This window comes from Hippoglossus hippoglossus, chromosome 22, assembly GCF_009819705.1.
Source record: "Hippoglossus hippoglossus isolate fHipHip1 chromosome 22, fHipHip1.pri, whole genome shotgun sequence".
Lineage (NCBI taxonomy): Eukaryota > Metazoa > Chordata > Actinopteri > Pleuronectiformes > Pleuronectidae > Hippoglossus > Hippoglossus hippoglossus.
In genome coordinates this window covers 22,417,923-22,439,425 of record NC_047172.1, presented here as the reverse complement: position 1 = coordinate 22,439,425, position 21,503 = coordinate 22,417,923, and the positions used below count along the sequence as shown (strand labels likewise).

The 21,503-nt window shown below is 41.1% G+C and overlaps 2 protein-coding genes across 2 annotated transcripts; both read right to left on the bottom strand.

The window, feature by feature from the left end:
• Positions 1-8,828: 8,828 nt before the first annotated feature.
• On the bottom strand, positions 8,829-10,837 carry kcnf1b (potassium voltage-gated channel, subfamily F, member 1b). Its single transcript, XM_034576600.1, has 2 exons — positions 9,407-10,837; positions 8,829-9,365 (listed from the first exon to the last, which is right to left on the bottom strand). Exon 1 carries the CDS (start codon positions 10,726-10,728, stop codon positions 9,409-9,411), a length of 1,320 nt encoding a protein of 439 aa, XP_034432491.1. The 5' UTR covers positions 10,729-10,837; the 3' UTR covers positions 8,829-9,365; positions 9,407-9,408.
• A 716-nt stretch (positions 10,838-11,553) lies between these two features.
• On the bottom strand, positions 11,554-20,291 carry atp6v1c2 (ATPase H+ transporting V1 subunit C2). The gene is made up of 13 exons (XM_034576614.1): positions 20,163-20,291; positions 18,829-18,896; positions 18,127-18,212; positions 17,766-17,828; positions 17,475-17,569; positions 17,035-17,126; positions 16,860-16,955; positions 16,711-16,779; positions 14,604-14,696; positions 14,423-14,510; positions 14,236-14,333; positions 14,015-14,144; positions 11,554-12,112 (listed from the first exon to the last, which is right to left on the bottom strand). Exons 1-13 carry the CDS (start codon positions 20,289-20,291, stop codon positions 12,023-12,025), a joined length of 1,197 nt encoding a protein of 398 aa, XP_034432505.1. The 3' UTR covers positions 11,554-12,022.
• Between the last annotated feature and the right edge of the window lie 1,212 nt (positions 20,292-21,503).

The following is a 21,503-nucleotide window of genomic DNA, read 5'->3' as shown; positions in this document are numbered from 1 at the left end:
TGACTATTGTTATTACATGGTTACTGAGTAGTTATGATTACATTATTACATGCAAACTTAGGATCTGATGTACATTATATTCTTAGAGTTGCCAACTGGTTGAGTCCATGGAGCAAAGGACTCAGTCATAGAGGCTTTATATACTTTTATTGAACCTCAAAAGACCTTTAGCAGTAGAGACCCGTGGCAAGGATTCAGGGGATGGGGTCATTGGGTTCCCTTTTTCTTCTTTGGGATTTTTCTTTCTATTTTATAATTTGTGTATTCTGTATGTTTTGTGTAGGTGTATTTCTTTGTGTTTTCTGTGTACAAAATAAAGAGTATTAAGTAGTCATTATTACATTTCATGAGCAGTGCAATGAGTACATTGAGTATAGATGGTTATCAACTACACACCGTTTCATGACTGTATCTTGCATGGGGTAGACAATATTGCAGTGACAAAACTGACAGAAATGCCACAACAACACACACACACACACACACACACACACACACATACACATACACACAATGCTCTGTCAATACCAGCCATGCTGTCACAACTGGAATTTAAAGAACATTGATGTGACATTCACTCTCTCAGTCCTTCTATTCTGAACCACAGTAATGTTGGAAAGAGAATATGTTGTATCTCAGTCCTTCCTGGTCAGTTTTACATTTAGATGTGTGTCCCCGGGCATTCAGAGTGTTAGTACCACAGTTATGAACCTGTGGCCCAAACTACACCGTGGACAACCTGTTCTATTCCCAACCTTCCCTCCAGGAGTGACTGCCTGCCTGCAGCAGCTCTGTAGCCGGTGACATTTTAAAGAGCAAATAGGAAGAAATGAATGTGAATAAGAAGCGAGCTCAACCATATGATTGAGTTCCCCTCGATGATATTTACAAAAGCGAGGAGCCCAGAACCGAGTTATGAACACATTATCCTCAGTTGGGCTTTCTCAAGTTTCCCAAGTTGCTCGGGCTGAAGGGAACTCATTTCTTATGGGATGATTAACATTATTATTTTATTCGTTGATCTATGTCAAATCCAAAAGGTGGTGATTGCTCTTCAGCTTGTAAACTGTATAATTATGAGGATTATTAGTCACAGAAATTGCCATAATGTGCAAACCAGTTATTGTGCTTTCACTTACTTCTGGTGTCTAATTTTATAATGTGTGTAAGTTTTGAGATCTTTTTGCCTCAACCCAAACATTGTAACGTTGACTGAAATGTTGTACGTTGTGTTGACAGTTAATCTGAGGTTACCACTGCCCTGTTCCAATTCCCCCTCAGTTTGCCCTGCCCCTATGAAGTGTCCCCTCCAAACGGAGCCACAAGGGAGAAGGCAAGAAAATGTTTTCATCGGAGGTGGGACACCACTCGCTCCATCAGCAGCAGACAAAACTGATGAATGTATGTACAAAATGTCTAGCAGCTAAATAGTAAATAAGTGGACTAGAGCCATAACACAACGAAGGCTAAAAAATGATCCTGGATAATCCACAGACCTCAATGTTAGTACTGGTAGTTCTCATTGGTTTCAGAGGAAGATGTTCCATTCTAATTGTTTCACTTAATAAAAAAGTATGATATCTCTACAAATTATTCAGAAAAAATATGACTTTTCTACTGGACAAGTGTATTGTCTTAAACACTTGCATCTTACAATATTCTTATGACAAACCAATTCAATTCATATATTTATATTTAATATATAACTTGCAACTTCTTCATTTCATTTGAATGCATCCAAATCACAGTGACGTAGAGACAACAACCCACCAATCAACTGACTATAAGGTTTGTTCAGAGTGCAGCCAGTGAGCTCTTATACATAGACTCTGTCTCACCTTCTGATTCAGTATTTGTACCATAAATTAGAACATACACAAGGTCAGTGCCTGTTTGCCCAACAAAAACACAGAATATCTTCTTCACCCCCTGCCAGTGTAGTGGCCTTTACAGGGGGAACATGCATTATTGACCAAGAAGTGCTTTACAAAACTGAAAAGTGAGACACAAAGAGTCTCCAGCGATGCCATTTGAAAACACATTCTCTGAAAGAGGCGCGCTGCACTAAAAACTAGACTTAGTGACCAGCTGTGAGCAGGTGGGGGACCAGGAGGAGCACAAAGCAATCATGGAGCAGGCTGAGTGCTCGCCCTTCATCGGAGCGGCAGAATGAAAAAAACTAATGTCTGAAAGGACACCGTCCTGCTGCTTTTACAGATTAATTGTCAGGATCAATAATTTAACTGTCAGAGGGATTGTCGTATCTAAAGCGCAGACACAAAAGGGTTTCTCACTCCGCTCATCAAGATTGCCGTCTCCCACTTTTGAGATAAACTGAGGCCGAATCCGGAGCCTTTCTTGACATCAAGGAAGTGAAGTTGTTAAAGTGTTTCTCAGACTTTGTCGGGTCACACTGAACAGGACGGCGCCAAGATGTCACCAGCATCAGAGTCCGATGCAGAAAAAAAGAGAAAATTCTGTGAAATTCTACATGGAAATCACAAAAACAACACACTCAGACTGTGTGTTTGTCAGACAGAAGCTGCCAGAAATACATCAACAGCCTGAGTCACTGCTCAAATCATCCGTGCCTTGAAGCACATATCACATGAAAACACCAGATACATAACTTCATTTCCCTTTGACAAACACAACTACACAACACAGGACTGACTTTTACAATTTTATTTTCTCAAAAATGTCTTATAGGTTATATGCGGATCAGCAGCTCAACGTGTATGCACTTAAGCCTTTGGCTATCAGGTCACCACACAGGATCCTCTTTGTTTGGTCCACATGCACAAGCTCGTTTTTTGACACTATATTATTAATATTAATTAATATTAGTTCACTGATCAACAAGTTGTGTTAATGTGCCCAGAAACGTATCACTGCTCCAGAATATGCAGGGAAAAAGACTCCAGACGAGCAAACATGAGCGTAAACTATGTGTATTACAAAAAAGTCTTTGTGAATGTTTTTTTATAAAGAAATTGCAATCCAGTTTAAATGTAACATCCATTTCAGTACAATTCTTTCAACTCAAGAAATTGTCACTTTTTCTTTAAAATAGAAGGCGTTCAGACAGAAAACAGTCCTGGTTTGAAAAAAATGCATGAGGGTGTGTTGGTGGGTGGGAGTGTGTCCAAGGGGAGGAAGACTGATCACTGGACTGTGATTTATCGTTTACTCTTTATGACTCTAGAAGGTTGGTATGGAAATAATTTCATCTTTCAAAGCAACAATACAGAAATGAGGCAGCTTGTTTTTTCAAGGAGGGCTAAAGCAGGTTCCGCACACATCCTAATACACCTCTTTATGCAAATGTAATATAATGTCCAGCTGACATTGGGAAAGAGGTGTGGCACACCCTGGACAGGTCTCCATCACAGGACTGACATACAGAGACAAAAAAACAATAACACACACACAACAAACCAGACCCCGGAGGACCCAAACACAATGGGCACGGGGAGAACTCGACACACCTTGTCGGCTGGCAGGTTTAAACCCAGAAGCCCTCACACTACCACTTACTGAGAAAGTAATGACATTACTGTAATGCTTTAATAAGTAATGAGTTAATGACAAAAACTGGTCTCTAAAAATGTGTTGACCTTCACAAAGCAAAAGAGTAAAAAAACACAGTAGTGTAACACTAACAGATCCGCTGTCTCCTTACTTTAAACTTTCATCCATATCATCTGCATTGACTATTTCCAATGAATTATTTCCATACAGCATGTGCCTGAATGAAGCTGAGAGAAACATCACTTTAACAGACTGATAAAACCTGTAAATGTATGTAAGTGCTAAAGAGGTTAATAAAATATAAAATATTCACCTTTACATGTAAATCAGGGGAGAAATCACTCACCCCCGCCCACAGACTCTGGTACTGTGTAAGCATTGCACTGAATCAGAAAGGAAAATTACACATGGCAATTTGAATGAGAGTGTGAATAGGTGTTGCTCTTCAGTCAGTAATCTATCCCAGGTGCACTGCTGATATATGTGGATAGAGCATTATTATATATCAGATAATTGAACTCCTTTCCTGTCAAACTCAGCAACACCCTAAAATATCAGTCATGATTCAGACGTATGACGTGCTCTGGATTACAAGAAAATACTGTGTTGCACTATTAAATCTATTACAGTGAGGTGCAGCGTGCATTCAATGTGGGAGTCCGGACTAAAAGCAAAAAGGCTTCGTTGAGGCAGAATAATGAGAGAGACTGTTATTTAAAGACTGGAGCCATGACAACAGAGGACCACTGCTGGTGAGGGACATTAGCTGTATTCATTTGACACAGAATTAAAACCTGAAAGGGATATGTTGCTATAATGACACCTAATTCATGACTTCAGATAAAGGAGACATGGTCTGGCGCCATGTTGAGGGCATTGACTTTGACTTACAGATGTTTTACTCTGAGGAATTTGCTGCCTGCACTGCGAATTGCTGCGAACACCAGACTGTCACCATTGTCTATCACCAGACAGTTTTTTGTCTGGAGGGGGGCCTTAAAGAGACAGGAGCAAGAAACAAGTGTTTCTGACAGAGGCTGACAAGAGGAGCTGCAGCATTGGACAGTTTGAGGAAAGTGATTTTCTGAACATTAGTGCATGTAAACATTAAATTAAAATTATGAACCTAAATATAAGCACAATATGTCTCCTTCAATGTTTTCATTCTCACCAACATTGGTTGTGATGGTTTCTCCGGCCAATTGAAAATGTGTGATAATGATATCCGAATGCGGTCCGAAGCAATTCAACGAAAACAAAGAAGAGCCTGCACAAGTGGAGTGGCATTAGTGTGCAGGCTCTTCTTTGATAATGATACAGGACCATCAATGTTTGGTGGCTACAAGCTAAATAAGTACTCTGTCCAGTTAACAGGCTAACGTTCCAAATTCAAATGAGTCATGGCTGATATAAATGTCTATGGGGCCTATAGAAGTGGCTCTGGGACCAGGTTGTAAGCAACTTCTTGAGGGCAACAACACAAAACTGTCTCAGTATCACATTGTATTGCTGTTATGGATCATTTTTACTGTTCGTCTATATTGTTTGGCCATACTGATTATTGTCCTTTTTGTTTTCTGTGCTGCTCACTCATAACATAGGTGAAAGAATTTAATTCCATGTGAGTGACTGATCTTTGTTCACATGAACAATGTGATATGCAATTTGTCCTTCCAGATATAATTATCATTCAGTCTTTTTTCATATGTACAGTATTTGTCTTTTTTATCATTGTTGTTGTTTTAGGTTCATCACTTGCCCTCTTTGAATGTATATGTTTCTGTGCTTCTTTGTGACATTTCTCTGTCTATTTTTTTTTAATAAAATCAGGTTATGTTTGATCTGAGCAAAGTTTTCTTTCTTTTCTTTATATAATTTATCACAGTCTTTTTTTCATAATTTGTTCTGTGGTGCGTTTGCTACAATAATTACTATTATAATCCAGCTAAAATAAGCCATTACACAAATGAATACCTCATCAACCAAGAGTACAGAGATCAGTCACTTAGCAACCACGCTGATTATCCATTACAGCGTTTATGTGATGTTTTAAACAAATACACCACATATTAGATGGTTTCAGCTTCTCAGGTGTGAAAATGTAATGCGTTAAATTGTCTTAACACAACAGTAAATTTAATACCTTTTGGTTTGGGGCGGTTCAATAGATTTTTAGGTTTATGAAAAAATGTATTGACTTGCGGTCCATAATCTGGTGTCTTCAGATTTCTACAAACCCAACTGTCAGACTTAGATTCAAAAACACCACTCCTCAAAAACAAAAAAAGTGGTGGTTATGAACAGCATTTTCCATTTTAGAAATGTCACTGTGTGTTTGCTGCAGAGCGGCTGCATCAGTACTAACTATACCTCTAAAAAGACCTGAAATAACTAAAGAAAAACAGGCTGTGTGTGTGTGTGTCTGTGTGTGAAACTTTTCGTACCTAAACCAAAACCAACCTATTCACACACCTACACTACAATATGACTATTACCTGTGGGAACTAATTAAAAATGACTAATCATTAGTTTGAAATCTTCCTTCAAACAAAAGCTATTTACTGTCAAATCCTCTTCCGGATGCTGATGTGCACTCTGGGACTAAAAGGATTGTGGGAGACGTCTCGTGTGAAGCATCAAAGCACACGTGTGGAAGCCAGGTATTGACAAAGAGCCTCTTAACGTCTTTGATGCATCGGTTTACAGGTTGTCATTGATCAAACATTAGCAGGAGAGCCACAGAGAGAAGTGAATTGTACTTTAGAGCGTTGACCTGTTCATACAGTAGCCACCCATTCTGAGCCGAGGTCAGTGGGTCTGTTTGGCTTTTGAAGGTCAGTACAGTCTGTGGTCAGACACATGTTATTTCAACCTGTGTGTTTGCCACAGGAGTGAGATTGAGTCATCTGTAACATATGATGTGCTATATTTGGTTGAAGTCAATGTCAGATAATGTCTGTCAATCCCCTCCTCATCCTCACACAGATCCCCCTCTCTTTCATTTTTCTTAACATTCAGGGTGCAAACACAGTTTTCACATTTGAATATTTATATGTGAAGTGTTGCATCACGACCCACCCTTGAAATAAACATGACAGTGCCAGTGCTTTACATGTTGCTGCATTTGATTGCTGCTCTCTCAGCCGGTGAAGCTGGCAGATCATCATCCGAGTCTGGGGGGGGCCGAGGAGGGGGAGAGACGAGGGAGTGAGAATTGAGACGGGGAGAAACAGCGGGTGGGGTGGTGGTGGTGGGAGAGAGATGGAGGTGAGGGAGCCAGTGTTCTCTGAGTGTTCAGCGTGTGTGGGTGTGTACATAGCCTCACTTTGAAGTGTTTTCCCGAAGGGGGACAGCTCCACTTCTCACAGACCACCAACTCGGATCATGTCACACACATGACTCACAGGCTGGAGAAAACAGAAACTCATACGGCAACATGCAGATAAAGGTATATACACAAATATGGTGGACAAACACACACACACTCAGTTGTGTCTGCATCACAGATTGTTTTACATTGATTTCCTAGAAACTTACACTAACCTTGACCATAGATACTACTTGCCTTACCTTAACCTTAATCTAAAGGTTAACCGTAACCTAACCTAACATCACCTTAAAACACATCTTCACCTTAAAATGGCATGATTTAATTATTTACATTATGTGGACTTGCTTTTTGTCCCCATAAGGAAGACAAGTCCCCATAATGTGACTGTGTAAACAGTGTAAGATCCCTACAACATTATACCTGGACCACACACACACACATACACACCTAACCCTTACCTGAACCTAAAGCTAAACCTAACCTTGTGTTAGTTCTATAAAATGGCTGAAAAACCAAAACATGAAATACTGAATAACTTTTTTTCAAATACAGTTGTGGTACACAAATCAATGCTGCGTCAACAAAAGGCACACAGCCTCTTGAGTCTCAAGGTTTAACTCACCCCAGACCTTTAAGTGGTCAAATGTTAATAGAAAAAGACAGAACCTTATTGAATCCTTGAATTTTGTTGAAATTTGCATTACATCCAATTATTTGGTTGAGTACCAAAGATGGTGCATGTATAGAGATGATAAATGCAAAACCATTTAAAAAATCTTTGAATATGAATTTTCCTTTTCTTAACCATTGAACTGTGCAGTGTCATGGACATTTGATCGAGGTGACAAGATATGGAAATGAGAATAGCTATTAAACAAATAATAGTTTTTCACGGACATGCACAGACAAGGACATGTCCTAGAACAAAGGACAAGATGTAAAACATACAAGGGGAATTCTCTATCTTGTCCTATGTCAGTCTATAATCAAGTTCGAAGGTAATTCTCAAAGTAATTATAAGGAAAAGCACACAAAGTGTCTATTTAATTCAACAATATCTAGTACATTTTAACTGTTGAAAAGGATCCAACACTCACTATTACACACACATACACAGCAACTGTTGCTCCTGTCTTTTGGAGGACACATATTGACATAATGCAGTCTCTAGCCCTATAACCCTCACCCTAACCTTCACAAATAAATCCCTCAACTCAACCTCAGCTCTAACTCATACGTAAACCTAATTTATCCTGAAGTTTCAAACCAAGTTTTAATGAACGAAAAGCCAGTTGAAGCTGTTTCACAAAAAGTGAGGTCTCCACAAGGTCTGTAAGTCAAGCTGGTCCTCACAAAGGTAGAAGTACAACATACACACACACACACACACACACACACACACACACACACACACACACACACACACACACTTGCACACTTGCACAGATGCCTCAAAGAAATAATTTTGACATCCTAGTCACATCACTAGGAGTGGAGGAGTGGATGGAAGTCTTCAGCCACCTGTGGTTATGGTCTGGCTGGGTTAGATGTCTCCAGGGCCAATATAAATTAGAATAGCTTCCCCTTTTAAATCAAGTTGAGAAAGTATAATGAAAGCACATGTGTTGTCATGGTCTTGGTTTATTTAGCTTGATTTTTTTTGTTGTGGCACACACTATCTTTCACTGTCTGCTCCACACGACTCATCATTTGGATAAGTGTAACTTTCCCCTACAATCAATTCTGGAGTAATCTGATTAAAGAAATGAATCTCTTTTATTTACATAGCTTTTTCTGGGGGCTGCATTGTAAGGCTCAGTTTTCAGAATTTTTTTTTTCCCAATTTGTGGCATGTGGCCATATAAACAGTGAAATAGGTGTTGTTTGCTGAAATCCCCCTTTTCCAGCATCTCCCTAATTTAAGTGATGAGGGACAAAATCCAGAGCTTTGGGCTAATATGAGTCCTCTTTGATCTGAGTCAGAAATTCTGTTTCTCTTTACTCCTATCCCTCTATTTTAAGTTCAACAAGAAAACATGTCTGTGAACACAGAGAGAACATTTTACTCAACATTCTGTAGCTTTGGAAAAGCTCTAAAAGTTTATGAATCCATCCTTTACCTGTAAATACTGTAAATCAATTTCAATTTGTATTTTTACCTTTTCCCTCATATGTAACGACTCTATATGCACATTTCTTTTTTCATGCACAAGTTTTACTCCCATAATAACAACAGTCTTCACAATGACAAGAGTTAGAGGTAACTGGAACAGAGGCAGAAGCAGAACATCACATATTTCCAAACGAAAGCAACAGCAGAGTAAATACAACATTTTTATCATGGCTCTATGTACAGACGTCAATGTGCTTGCAGGTCCCAAAGTCTTCTCTTCCTAACACTCTCTCAATTTTTACGTGTAAACGTTATCTTTACAAGTTTCAAATTTGGTGGATCTGATGATTGACAGTGATTTTCAGCGTTTACCATGGATTTTAACTTGCTCTTACAATAAAAAGTTACAGAAAGTCTCAGCTTTTTCAAACTGTCAATCCCTACTTTCCCTGCGCGCCTCCCTGCCAGACTTCAGCTCCATCAGCTCCACCTCATGTTTTGCTGCGGTCTCCAGCACTTTCTGCTTATTATAGAAAACCACAAAGTTATTAATGATGGGGTGGATGGGCAGAGCGATGGCTATCACCCCGCACAGAAAGCTCACGGCCGCGTTGCACTTGCCAAGCGTGGTCTTGGGGTAGATGTCTCCATAGCCCACGGTGGTCATGGTGATGATGGCCCACCAGAAGGACTGAGGGATGCTCTTGAAAAGAGTCTCCGGGTGGCTTTGCTCCATGGTGTAGGCCAGCGCAGAGAACACGAAGATCCCCACGCTCATGTACATGAGGAGCAGCCCCAGCTCTTTGAGGCTCCGCTTCAGCGCGTAGGTCAGAGTCTGCAGTCCGGAGGAGTGGCGCGCCAGCTTGAAAATACGCGCGATACGCATGATGCGCAGCGCCTGCACAGCCTGCTGCACGTTCCCAAGCTCCATCATGGATGAGGTGCCGAGGTAGGTGAGGGACAGGACCACGTAGAAGGGTATAATGGCCATGAAGTCGATGACGTTCATGAAGGAGAATGCGAAGTGCAGCTTGTTCGGAGAGGAGGCGAGACGCAGGAGGTACTCCGCCGTGAACCACAGCATGCACACGGTCTCGATCCCCTCCAATATCGGGTGCTCCACGAGTTTCCCCTCGGAGTCCGTCACCTGCAGCTCCGGGATGGTTCCCACGCACATCACCACCGCCGACACCAGGATGGAGAGGAAGGATGCGATGGCGATGACGCGCGCCGCCAGGGAGGAACCTGGCTTCTCCATCAGCCGCCACAGGAACCTCTGGCACCGCTGGGCGCGCGTAAAGCACTGGTCCACCTCCATATCCTCCAATATTACCTTCACCTTGTTTGAAATCTCCGTAAGCTCATCCTCCTTCTCACTCAGGTAACTTTTACAACACTCATCTAAAACGCTTTTGTCTATCTTCCAGAACTCCATCTCCTTGATGAAGCAGATGGGGCAGATGCCGTTTTTGATGTGGATTTCATCGAAGTAGTAAACGTCGATGATGCACTTGAAGGCATCGGGGTCTCGGTCAAAGTAGAACTCCTTTCTACTCGGATCGAAGTCATCACACAGCGAGGAGATAACTTCGTGATTTTGAGTTGGACAGTTCACTAACTCCGCCAGTCTGCTCTCCGGGTAGCGGTTCAAAACATCCCCGAAAAGCACCACCCGGACTCCGCCGATGTTTACAGCAATCTCCCCCTCTGCGCAGAAACCCCTCCTGTAGTTGGGCTTCGGGATTGTCCACATTGTATTTAATGTTTCCCTGTGTCAATATCAGTCATTTAATTAAAAACAAATTAAAAAGCGTTTGTTTTTAACCAGAATGAATGTCTTTTATTTCCGTGCGTAAAATGTTTCCTCCTCAGATTGTGCCATGCGCTGAATGCCACAGTTTGAGCGGCCAGCTTTTCTTAACACTTCCCACCTCTCTCTCTCTCTCTCTCTCTCTCTCTCTCTCTCTCTCTCTCTCTCTCTGAGCTGCTAATATCTAAAGGAAACCTTCCAAAATAAAAACAGCAGTGACACATGTTATGATGCTGGTTGTTCCACAGAACAGAGACAGTGCACTCTTTGGTGATCATGTAATGTGGCATCACATGAAGATCAAGGGCTTTACCTAAGTGCAATTTACTTGGGCTATTTACTTATACTCCACTACATTTTAGAGGAAAACATGGTACTTTTTACGTTGTGTTCTTGGGGCCCTTGTCATGTTTCAAATGTCAAAGAGTCCTTAAAAAGAAAAATACCAAGGTAAGAACCCACTGGACTAAGCAAAACTTAAGTTTAAAGTGTGCTCCACTGGTTTTATCATTGTTGTACTGACAATAAACAGATTTAATGAAGGAACAATGTCCATGCGGCAAAACCAGAAATATAGGCTTCTTCCTGAACCTGGCTGGAGCATATTTCCCACAGTGCAACTCCACTGCCCAGACTTCAGTTTGACTGCTCTCTACTCTTATTTGAGTTATTTAAGTAAAAGTTCCTCTTTCCCCATTGATACCATCCCATCTTTTTTAATGATGTACAACAGTGCATGCAGAAATCCACTTTATTACTGTGATGGTTCAAAAAGTTCTTGTGCGCTTACAGTACATGTTTGTCAAAGGAAAACACTGACCGACATTTTTTAATTGTTCTATAACTCCATGAGCAGCACATCACACAGTTTTCTCTGTGTGTAGACGACACTGTAGTGAAGAGAAGCCAAATCCATCCACGGTTAACCTGACTGGATTATTTACATCTCTGTCTGAAGCAGCCACTTCCTTCTGCCTCAGAAGAAGTATTGAAAAGACATTCTTGGATACACTCTTTACCAGATTAGGTTTCTTTTAGTGTTGAGGGCTTTCACACTCCTGGCTCTGAGTGTGAGTGACTGGTCTGGAACAAGTGCAGGAGCCACAGGGTCTCTCATTTCTCATCATGGGTCCTCTCTTTTCTGTCCGTGTTAATGTCGCGCTCGGGGCCCCTCCCTCCACGAGCGACGGGGCCCCTCACTGCTTGGTCCCTGTGTGGGTCCCCTCTTTGCCAACTGCTAGCTGATCTCCAGCATGCAGGTGTTGATGTCAAAGCAGATGTACGAGAAGTACTCCTGCTGACAGAGTCCTGGGATGTCACAGTTCACCTGTTTGGCAGAGTTAGACACAGAAAACACACAAAAGAAAACCCTGCAGCGTTACACTTATCTAGTACCAATTAAACCCCATTATTGCCCTGTACTGGAGCGTCTGTGCACCATGCAAATGATGTTCATTTCACAGGCTGTTCTGTCTTGTATGTTGTGCACCATAGTTCCACTGTCCTTATTTGCCTGCAGTGAATGTGTGTGTAGTGCAGCAGCCCACACTAATTCACTTTCCTCCCTGCAGTCTGGCAAGACCATGGATAAATTTGCATGAGACAGATGTCATTTCATGTAGGCCGGACAGCAGATGGCTGACAGTGCTCCTCTCTAACTAGAAATACAGCACTGCAGTTGTATTCCTTCACCAACCACTGCAGTCTCAGTCTACATACATATTTTTTCCAGACTCATATGAGGTCACCATGACCTTTGACCACTGAAATCTTATCAGTTAATCTTTGAATCAATGTGACAACTGGTCAAAATCTTAAAATATTTCCTAAAGGCAGATTTGAGATATCATGTATATGAGGCCAAATAGTTTGGAGGCCACTGTGATCTTGACCTTTGACTGTTGACCATCGAAATCTAATCAGTTCTTTTTTGAGTCCAGTTCTTGAGATATTATGTTCACAAGAACGGGACAGACGTATAACCTGAAAACACAATGCCTTGGGCTGGTTGTCAGCAGCGCATAGGTATTTAAATGCTCCATTGGATGTTAAATTTAAATAGTTAAAAAATCACTTAATCTAAATGACTAGATTTTCTCTCACGTTTTGGAGGAAACAAACCATTGTCAACTGACACAAACTGAAAAATGTGGTCATCTTGATCAGAGGAGCTGACAGAAGAAAACCATGCACTCCAGAGTGCATGTGACCTGAGTTGGGGTGACAGGGTCACTTTTCACTATCACAGAGACAGACAGCACTGGACTGGCCCAGAGACAAGTCTCTGACTGTCAATAAGTGGCTCAGCCAAAGCCCCAGAGTTTGAGAGGATCTGCCAGGAAGACTGAGATAAACTGCCAGAATCCACCTGAACAAAGTGATAAAGACTCAGAGCTGTAGCTGCTGACAAAGCCCAAAAAGTACTGAATTAAGGGTCTAAACACTTTTAGAGATTTTAGTTAGTCAGGGAATAAGAGTTTCTGGATTTGAACTGGGTAAACTTCGTGGTTGGTTCACATCTACTCCATCTTTTTGTTCTTTCTGGCCAGGCCTCCTCACTCCCATAGTTTAATTAAATGGATTCACAGGGATATGGCATTGTGAATCTCCGTTGGCAGAGCAGTCCAGAGGATGGGGGCCGCCACGCTGAAAGCTCTGTACCCAAAAGTCACCAATCAGGTGTTGATGGTGAGTAGTCGAAGGATCGCAGATTCCTGGAAGGGGTGTAGGGTCGAAGTAGGTCTGATAGGTACTGCATGCTGTACACTGTAAACTGTTTTTATTTTGTCTTCTATTCCTTTCTGCCTTTTATTTATTATTTTATGTATTTTGTTCTTCGGCACGATTCCTTTTTTTTCCTTCACCAAAAATACATAAATATTGTAAGACTGCTTTATGTATAATTCATATTATGCAAGTAAATGTAAAATGTTGTGAACTCTGCCACTCCTACAATAAAAATTGCATGCACATGTCTGAAAGGATCAAATGATGTAGTAGTGCTGACACTTTATATCCAAAGGGTCAAAGGTCAACTTCACAGTGACGTCACGGTGTTCTGCAAAAACAGTTTACTGGCTGTTATCTAACACTATGTAGCAGCAGAAGGGGAGGTTGCGACCGTGTTTCATGCAGCTTGACTCGATGTGGCTTTGGATGAAATATGAATGTAACAGTGGTGTAGTTACAAGCAGCATTAGAATAAGTGAAGGTTAATGGGACCTCTTACGTCTGTCTTGCTGGAAGTGGCGGTGGGATCCAGGTGCATGAAGAGTGAGGCGAGTTCTCCTCTGAGTTTCTTCGAGCACTTGCTGTCGGTCAGCAGCAGAAGAGCCTGATAGTTTACAGGTAGTCCATACCTGGGAGTGGGATATCATCATGAGTCTACTCGCACATGCTCCACATGTCAATGGTTTACTAAAGTTGAGAGTACATGATATCAGCACTGACCTGAGGACTGATTCCACAAACACCCTCAAGGCTTTCAAGTGGATCCAGGCTGTAAACACCTCACTGAAATTAACCTTCAGCCAGCGCACAAAGATTCCCTGTGGAGGAGCAGAGCACAAATATCTACACAACACACACACACACCAGAATTCAACTCTACAGAGAGAATACGTGATGTTGGACTCACGCATTGTTCCTTCTTGTGAACGCTCAGCTGCTTCCTCTCCTGCTGCTTCTCCTCCTCCTGATCAAAGCGGTACTCACGCACAGTGAACCTGTGGATCAGAGGCTACGCTGTGGTAACTGACACAGACAACACGTCTTTGACCTGATGACGGATTGTTTTTCTGGAAATCCCTCCTGCTTACTTGCTCTCCTGGGCTCTGGCTTTAAATTCACTCACGGCCCTTTTGAAAAGTGTGACTGAGAAAACTCCCCCCTCTCCGTCCTCATGCAGCTTCCTGATGGTCACACAAAACCATGACCATGAGAAATAGAATGAACAAAGCCGGGTGATACTGATGCACTGTAATAACTATACTTATATCAAGCATTGTGAAGCTTATATTGTTTTATTTTCTGTATAATAAGGGGAATAACCATCATTTTTGTATTAGTGATGCATGTTTTTGGCTATATACCAGCTAACTGACATTTACTGTTGATTCCCTCTGGATGAATTGGAATAATGTTGGTGATCTGTTGATTTGGAAGTCCTTCCTCTACCCCTCCAAGTTTGTTGATGTAAAAACATCCTTGAGGACAACAGGTTGTGTGAGAGGTTGAGGATGAATCACATTTTCTACTGTATTGCCCTTATTAAGAAGAGTTAAGAATAATCTATATTAAATCAAAATCCTGAAATGTTCTGGTGTGCAGATGATGACAGGTGCTGCAACTCTACTTTCTTCTTTTCCTTTTTTGAACTTTTTATTTTTCTAAACAGTGGAACGTCTTGTTAGCTTGTTTTAGGTTGGGCTCATAAAGTGCATGCCACAATAATAAAAATAAATTTGTACGATACTGAAAAATGAACAACCTTTTTATTTCTTTATGATTAAAAAATCTTAAATGGATAATTATTTCACTTTTTGTCTGAAAGGTGAATGGATTGTTTTTCATGGTGAAATGGAGGAGAGGTTTCTTGGTTTTCCAAGTTGGTTCAGCAGAGGGCAGCAGAGACCTACCAACATTAAATCCATAACAGTGTTTCTTTAGTTTTCATGAGTATGTGTGATGCATCTTTTTTTTTCTTTTAGTGAGATGGAGACAGACTGAAAAACAATCAACTGTCATCACAACTTGTCTCGGGCTTCATCATCACTGACAGGCTGAAAGGAATAATGATGGCTTCTCACGTTACAGTTTCCTGTGGACTAGACTGCCCTCTGCTGGGCAACCCTGACAAGCAATACATTTATTTTCTTGTATTTCACTCATTCATTCATTCATTCATCAATCAGCTGTAGTGTTTATCCTTTGAGGGTTGTATTGGCAGAGAGGTGGGTGCACCATGGAAATGGTGCAATTCAGGGTTCAGCATCTTGCCCAAGGACACTTCGGCATGCAGATGGGGAAGACTGGGGATCGAACTGCCAACCTCCAGGTCGGAGGACGACCGCTCTACCCCTCAGCCACAGCCGCCCCATGGAAGAGGGCTGCATACATATATACAATATAAAAAAGTAAGTCATTTAATATTTTATTTATTTGTTTGTTGTAGTGATGGGAACCACTCTGCAGTAATACTCTAACATGTTATTGCCTGGTTTCCTATTGCCTTGGCAGAAACCAGCCGTGACGTCACCCATTGGTTTGTGAGCTGCTGCTTTGAAGCCTCAGGTTTGGCATTTCAGTCAGAGCTCAAGGGAACTGCACGCCCACCTACACCTGCACCCATTGGACAGTATCATCTGTCAATCACATAGTATCCATGCCCCAATGCAAATCATCATCTTGTTTGTTCTACTCTAAATGGGATAAAAATTTACAAAATGGACATAATGCTGTATTGAAGAAGACATGAACCATGATGTTATAACTCAAGTGGTCATTCGATACAATATGGGTTTCAGGCACTTCCGAGTCTACGTCCATTTTAATGAACAATTTAGGTTCAGTTGTTTCTAATGTGCATCTTTACCACTAGGTGTCATTAAATCACACTCTGAACCTTTAAAGGCCCTTGTTTGTCCTCTCGTCAGGGGGAGATGAGCGATGATGGTGGCATTGCATGATTTTGGTCATTTACTAACAAGTGTTTTTTATGGAGGGCATTTTCACACTTTGCATTAGGAAAAGCCCCTGGTTTAAGTAATAAGACTCGCCACGCAGAACTCTCCCTTTCTGCAGGTAATAGAACACCAGTGGTTACTGAGCCTGACCCTGTGGATGTTGAGCTCAGCCAGTGCACCTGCGCCTCGATCAAGTGGAGTGGTTTTCTCTCAAGGTCAACGGTGCATACAGACGACTCACCTGCTCGACCGGGGAACCACAAACTGTGACAAAGACTCATAGGTCCTCTCCCACTGCAGGTAGCTCCCTCTGGGACCAAAACACATTCAAACACATCAGGAATATCACAATATACATTTACACATGAACACCCCTGTTATAGCACTGACCTGGGCACCACTACCAGTAGAGTGGTGAGGTACTCTGAGACCACCAGGTCTTCTCTCCTCACAATGTCATTCAGACTGCGAGTTTGCAAATTCCCCCTGGAAAGACAGCCACTTTAACATTTAGATTATAAACATCATTATGTGTGTTACTTCATCTTGAATGGATGTTACTCACTCGAGTTTGTGCTCAAGGCTCTGCAAGCTTGTTTTCACACTGTTGTACGTCGCAGCTCGACATTTCAATTCCGTCTCCACCTGAGAAACTTCCTGGCACACATGCAGATATAAGGTGAGGAAGTTGTGAGCCAAAGTGAACGGTTCTATCATTGGAGCTTAGCCCCCTTTTGAGTGGTCCAAACTAATTTGAAGACTATAAATAAATTCCACAAGAAACGTAACTGTTTCACCAAGTAATTTGCTCCCTGACTGAAACTAAAGACAATGTGATTTCTATTTCATTGACTTTCAATGTTTCTTTTGGGTCTTGTAACTTTGTGAAAGTGCAGTTATTCATTGCTGGAGATCTCCTGCTGCTGGTTCTGACTGTAATAAATATATTACAGTCAGATTTAATAATATAACACTTATTAAATCCTCATTTTCATCAGTCTGTACCTTGTTGATGATATCTGCCAGGCTGGAGAGAGGCAGAGCTGTGGGATACTTGGCTTTGTCCCACTGAAACTTTGTCACATAGCTCATCAGGTCCACTGAGAAACAAACACACACACAGTCATAAGTCGTGACCTGACCAAACATTTGCACAGTTGTAAAAAAAAATCACACCACCACACAGGGAAATTTGTCATTCAGGAAAAAAAGGGCCAAAAGTGCTTTAAAAACACACACTTTGCACAAGAAGGCTCACACATCATTGCACTGCAGCTCAAAGAGCAGATAAAATACCCCTCAGAGACTTGAGGTAAGCTTTCAGGGGCGACAGGACGGCTCTCTGAGGCACGCCGTGGTCTGAGGGAGGAACGTGACCAGAGACAGCGGTTAGCCTGGTTTATGTTTTCCTGCTGCTTCTGTGAGTTTGCATATGGAGCATGATTTAAGCAGCTCTTAGTTTCATTTGCAATATACATGCACCCTGTGGTTACTATGCACTTACTTGATGAGTTTGTAAACAATGTAATCAACACCCTCAGTGTTTGTTTGTGTGTGTGTGTGTGTGTGTGAGAGAGAGAGAGAGAGAGAGAGAGAGAGAGAGAGAGAGAGAGAGAGAGAGAGAGAGAGAGAGAGAGAGAGAGAGAGAGAGACTCACCTCCATTGGCTAAGGCGTTTTCCAGCACTTTGTCAGTAGAATGCTCCATCACCTCCCTCATACACTGACATGTTTTTTTGATCACACTGAGCAGACAAAGGGAAGAATATACAATATATCATATATATTATGATATTATATAATATACAATTTTAACAAGAATGGCACTCAGGACCGATAGTCTCCTTGAATTCAGTCAAGCTGCACCAAATTTCACACACTCACAGATATCTGTGAATCCAAAGAAGCATTCATTATTTCCTCTCGAAATGTTGGAAAATCACCCTATCTGGCAATGTTAGCAGGCTAACATACCTTTTGAAATAAAAAAGTGGACAACTGAGGACAGAGACAGAAAACAATGAGTCAAACTTATTTCAAGGTATTTCGAGTAAACTAATAAATAAATCTGTGTGGTTTGATCTCGTAAGGCCACATTTTGATGTCGTAAATAGGCCTCCCCACTTACTCTGCGTCCGCTCAGCAACAATGAATTTAAAATCAGGAGGGAAAACTAACCGTCAGCTGCCCCTGACCATCAATTAATCATGGCACAGACCGCACACAAGCTTAGAGTTACTGGTCTTGATTAAGGACAAAGCTGCACATTAAGCTGCAAACCTGCAATGACCACTGGGGAACAACAGGACACATGCATGGGAAACATGTACAGTTTGGTTCATGCTTTAACAGGTTTTTCACCTCTCAGTCAGTGTGTCCAGTTTGGAAAGATCATCTGACATAGTGAGCAGACTGTCCAGTATTCCCACCTGCGGCCACAGCATAGACAGCACAGTTAGTGGTGGTAGTGTTACACGGGCTGACGCATCATCCATCTGACATCATCCAGAGCTCAAATCACTAAACACAAGCGATCAGTGTGTAAGATTTAGGTGAAAGGGATCTATTGGCACAATATTCAATAATCCTAGTGATGTGTGTGTTTCATCTAAATTGTAAGAATAGTTTTTTTCTTTATCCTAGAATGGGGCCATTATATGAAGCCCTTTATATTCCGTAGAGAGGCCGCCATGTTTTTTACAGTCGTCCAAACTGGACGAACTAAACAGCTTTTGAGTTTTTATGACAACTGAAGGCTGCCACAGGTTCTCTTTCATGTTTGGAGGGGGAGGGTGAGGTGAGGGGTATTCAGCTGCAACATGCAACTTCACTGCTAGATGTCACTAAATTCTACACACTGAACCTTTAACAAGTGATATTAAAAATGAAAGGCTAGGAAACATTTAAAAAACAATTTGAAGATCACACAGGAATAGAGAACAGAAATACAAAATGTTACAGATTAGAACAGAGTAAAACTAAATAAATTAAAACATTATAAAATGATTAAAATAGTTGCTAAGATAAACACACCTATAAAAATTTGTCTTTAAGAGATAATTAAAAGAGGATAAAGAGTTTGCCACACAGATCTCCTCAGGGAGATTGTTTCAAAGAGTGGGAGCCCTGACAGAAAAGACCCTGTCACCTCTGGTCCTCAGCTGGAACTGTGGAATGGCGAACAAGGCCTTCACTGAGGACCTCAGGTTGTGACCAGACACATATGGTGTCAAAAGATCTGAAATGTAATCAGGTCCATGTCCAGAATGGGCCCTAGAAGTCAGCAATAAAATCTCAAAATCCAAATTTTACTTGAAGCCAATAAAAATAAGCTAAAATCAGAGTAATATGTTCTTTTAGAAGATTATAAGGGTTTTTTATTTTTGAACTGGTTTGAACTGCAGTTCAAACGTGACCCCTGTCAGCTGAGGTGAACAGTGATCTCGCTAAGTTAAATAGGTCAGATGGAATTTTTGCCTCAAACTGTAGAGAGCAACCTGAGCCTTCATCCCATCACCTGAGAAGGACACCAAACACCATCCTCCTCCTCAGCAGAGCACTACTGTACTGGAATAAACACAGAACTAATACACACTTGCAATTATTCTTCTCTTTAGTTCCAACAACTTTCATGTCTGTTTATTTGTTCTGTATAATGTATCTGACTCCGTCAGGCAGATGACAAACCGCCTCACCTTGAGATCTGGGATGGAGAACTTGCAGCAGGAGGCCCGGCTGGTTTTGGCAATGGTGCGCTTGAGTTGCTCTACGCTGTTTAAACTGGTCTTGTCCAGTGGGACAGAAATCAACCACAAGTCTGTCATGACTCCCCCGGTGTTTCACATAGAGACCCTCAGTCAAAATCCTCCCCCAAATCCACGTGAACAGGATTTGGCAACAAACAGTCTGTGACCCAGAAAAAACCAACACACAATAACAATTAAACAATTAAAATCATACAGTGTCTCATTCTAAGATTACATGCAACGATTTAACACCTCATTGTAGTTGTAAAATGTCATATTGTATCACTTTTTCCACTAGATTATTGAATTATTGAATGTCCTGTTATCGTATTAACATTTCTCTTTGGTTATGGCAACATACAGTTAAACAAAAGTTTTAAAATGGAAGATGAATAAGGTATTAAAGCTTCTTACCGTTAGGTCATCCTCATGACTGTCCTGTGTTAGTCCCTCTGTGAGAATGCGAGCAGCAGCTCCACCAGAGACTGACTGACTGACAGACACTGTCATCAGAGGATGACACCAAGCTGGTACATCACTCCAAGTCATTTGAACAGGTACAGGTGTTATAGTCAAGTTATCAACACTAATTTCACTAATGCTATTATTTCAATTGTACTTTTGAACACATGTGCATTAAAAGTCAGGTGATCATCAATTTAAATAACTTTCATACTGCCACACGTAGGAGAGTCAAGAAACAACACGAGAGCATGATGTCAACTCCTTTTGGGTTGTTTCTATGTATTTATTTGTGTTTATATTTTGTAGTTTTTAAAGAGGTGGGTCTTGATGAATGTATTATTACCATTCTCAGTGATTTGACCCATGAGATTAAAGTGGTGTTTTGTAAAACTCAAACAGCAACAGAAATAGTTTTAGCTAGTTATAAATTAATTATTAATTTCTTAATGACTAATTTCTTATACTTTTCCAAAAAGCATAAGAGCTTCATTTCAAAAATATTTACTAAGACAAAAACTTCAAGAGAACTCCTCGGACAAAGATTTAACTTTAATAATAACAATAACAAGTTTTTTAAAATAGGTTTTTTATCTGATGAAGAAATCGACACTACGGTTCTCATGTATTAACTCGGGCCTTACAGCAACACACATTGGTGTGATATGTACAATTGGGTGGAACCTTAACTCCAATAAAGTCAAATTTAGAATCACGATGGAGGATCAACATTATGATTTGCTGTTAAACACTTTAAACACACAGATTTGAATCCATTTGTATAACTGTATAAAAAACCACAGACTCTATTTACAGTCTTGATGAGAG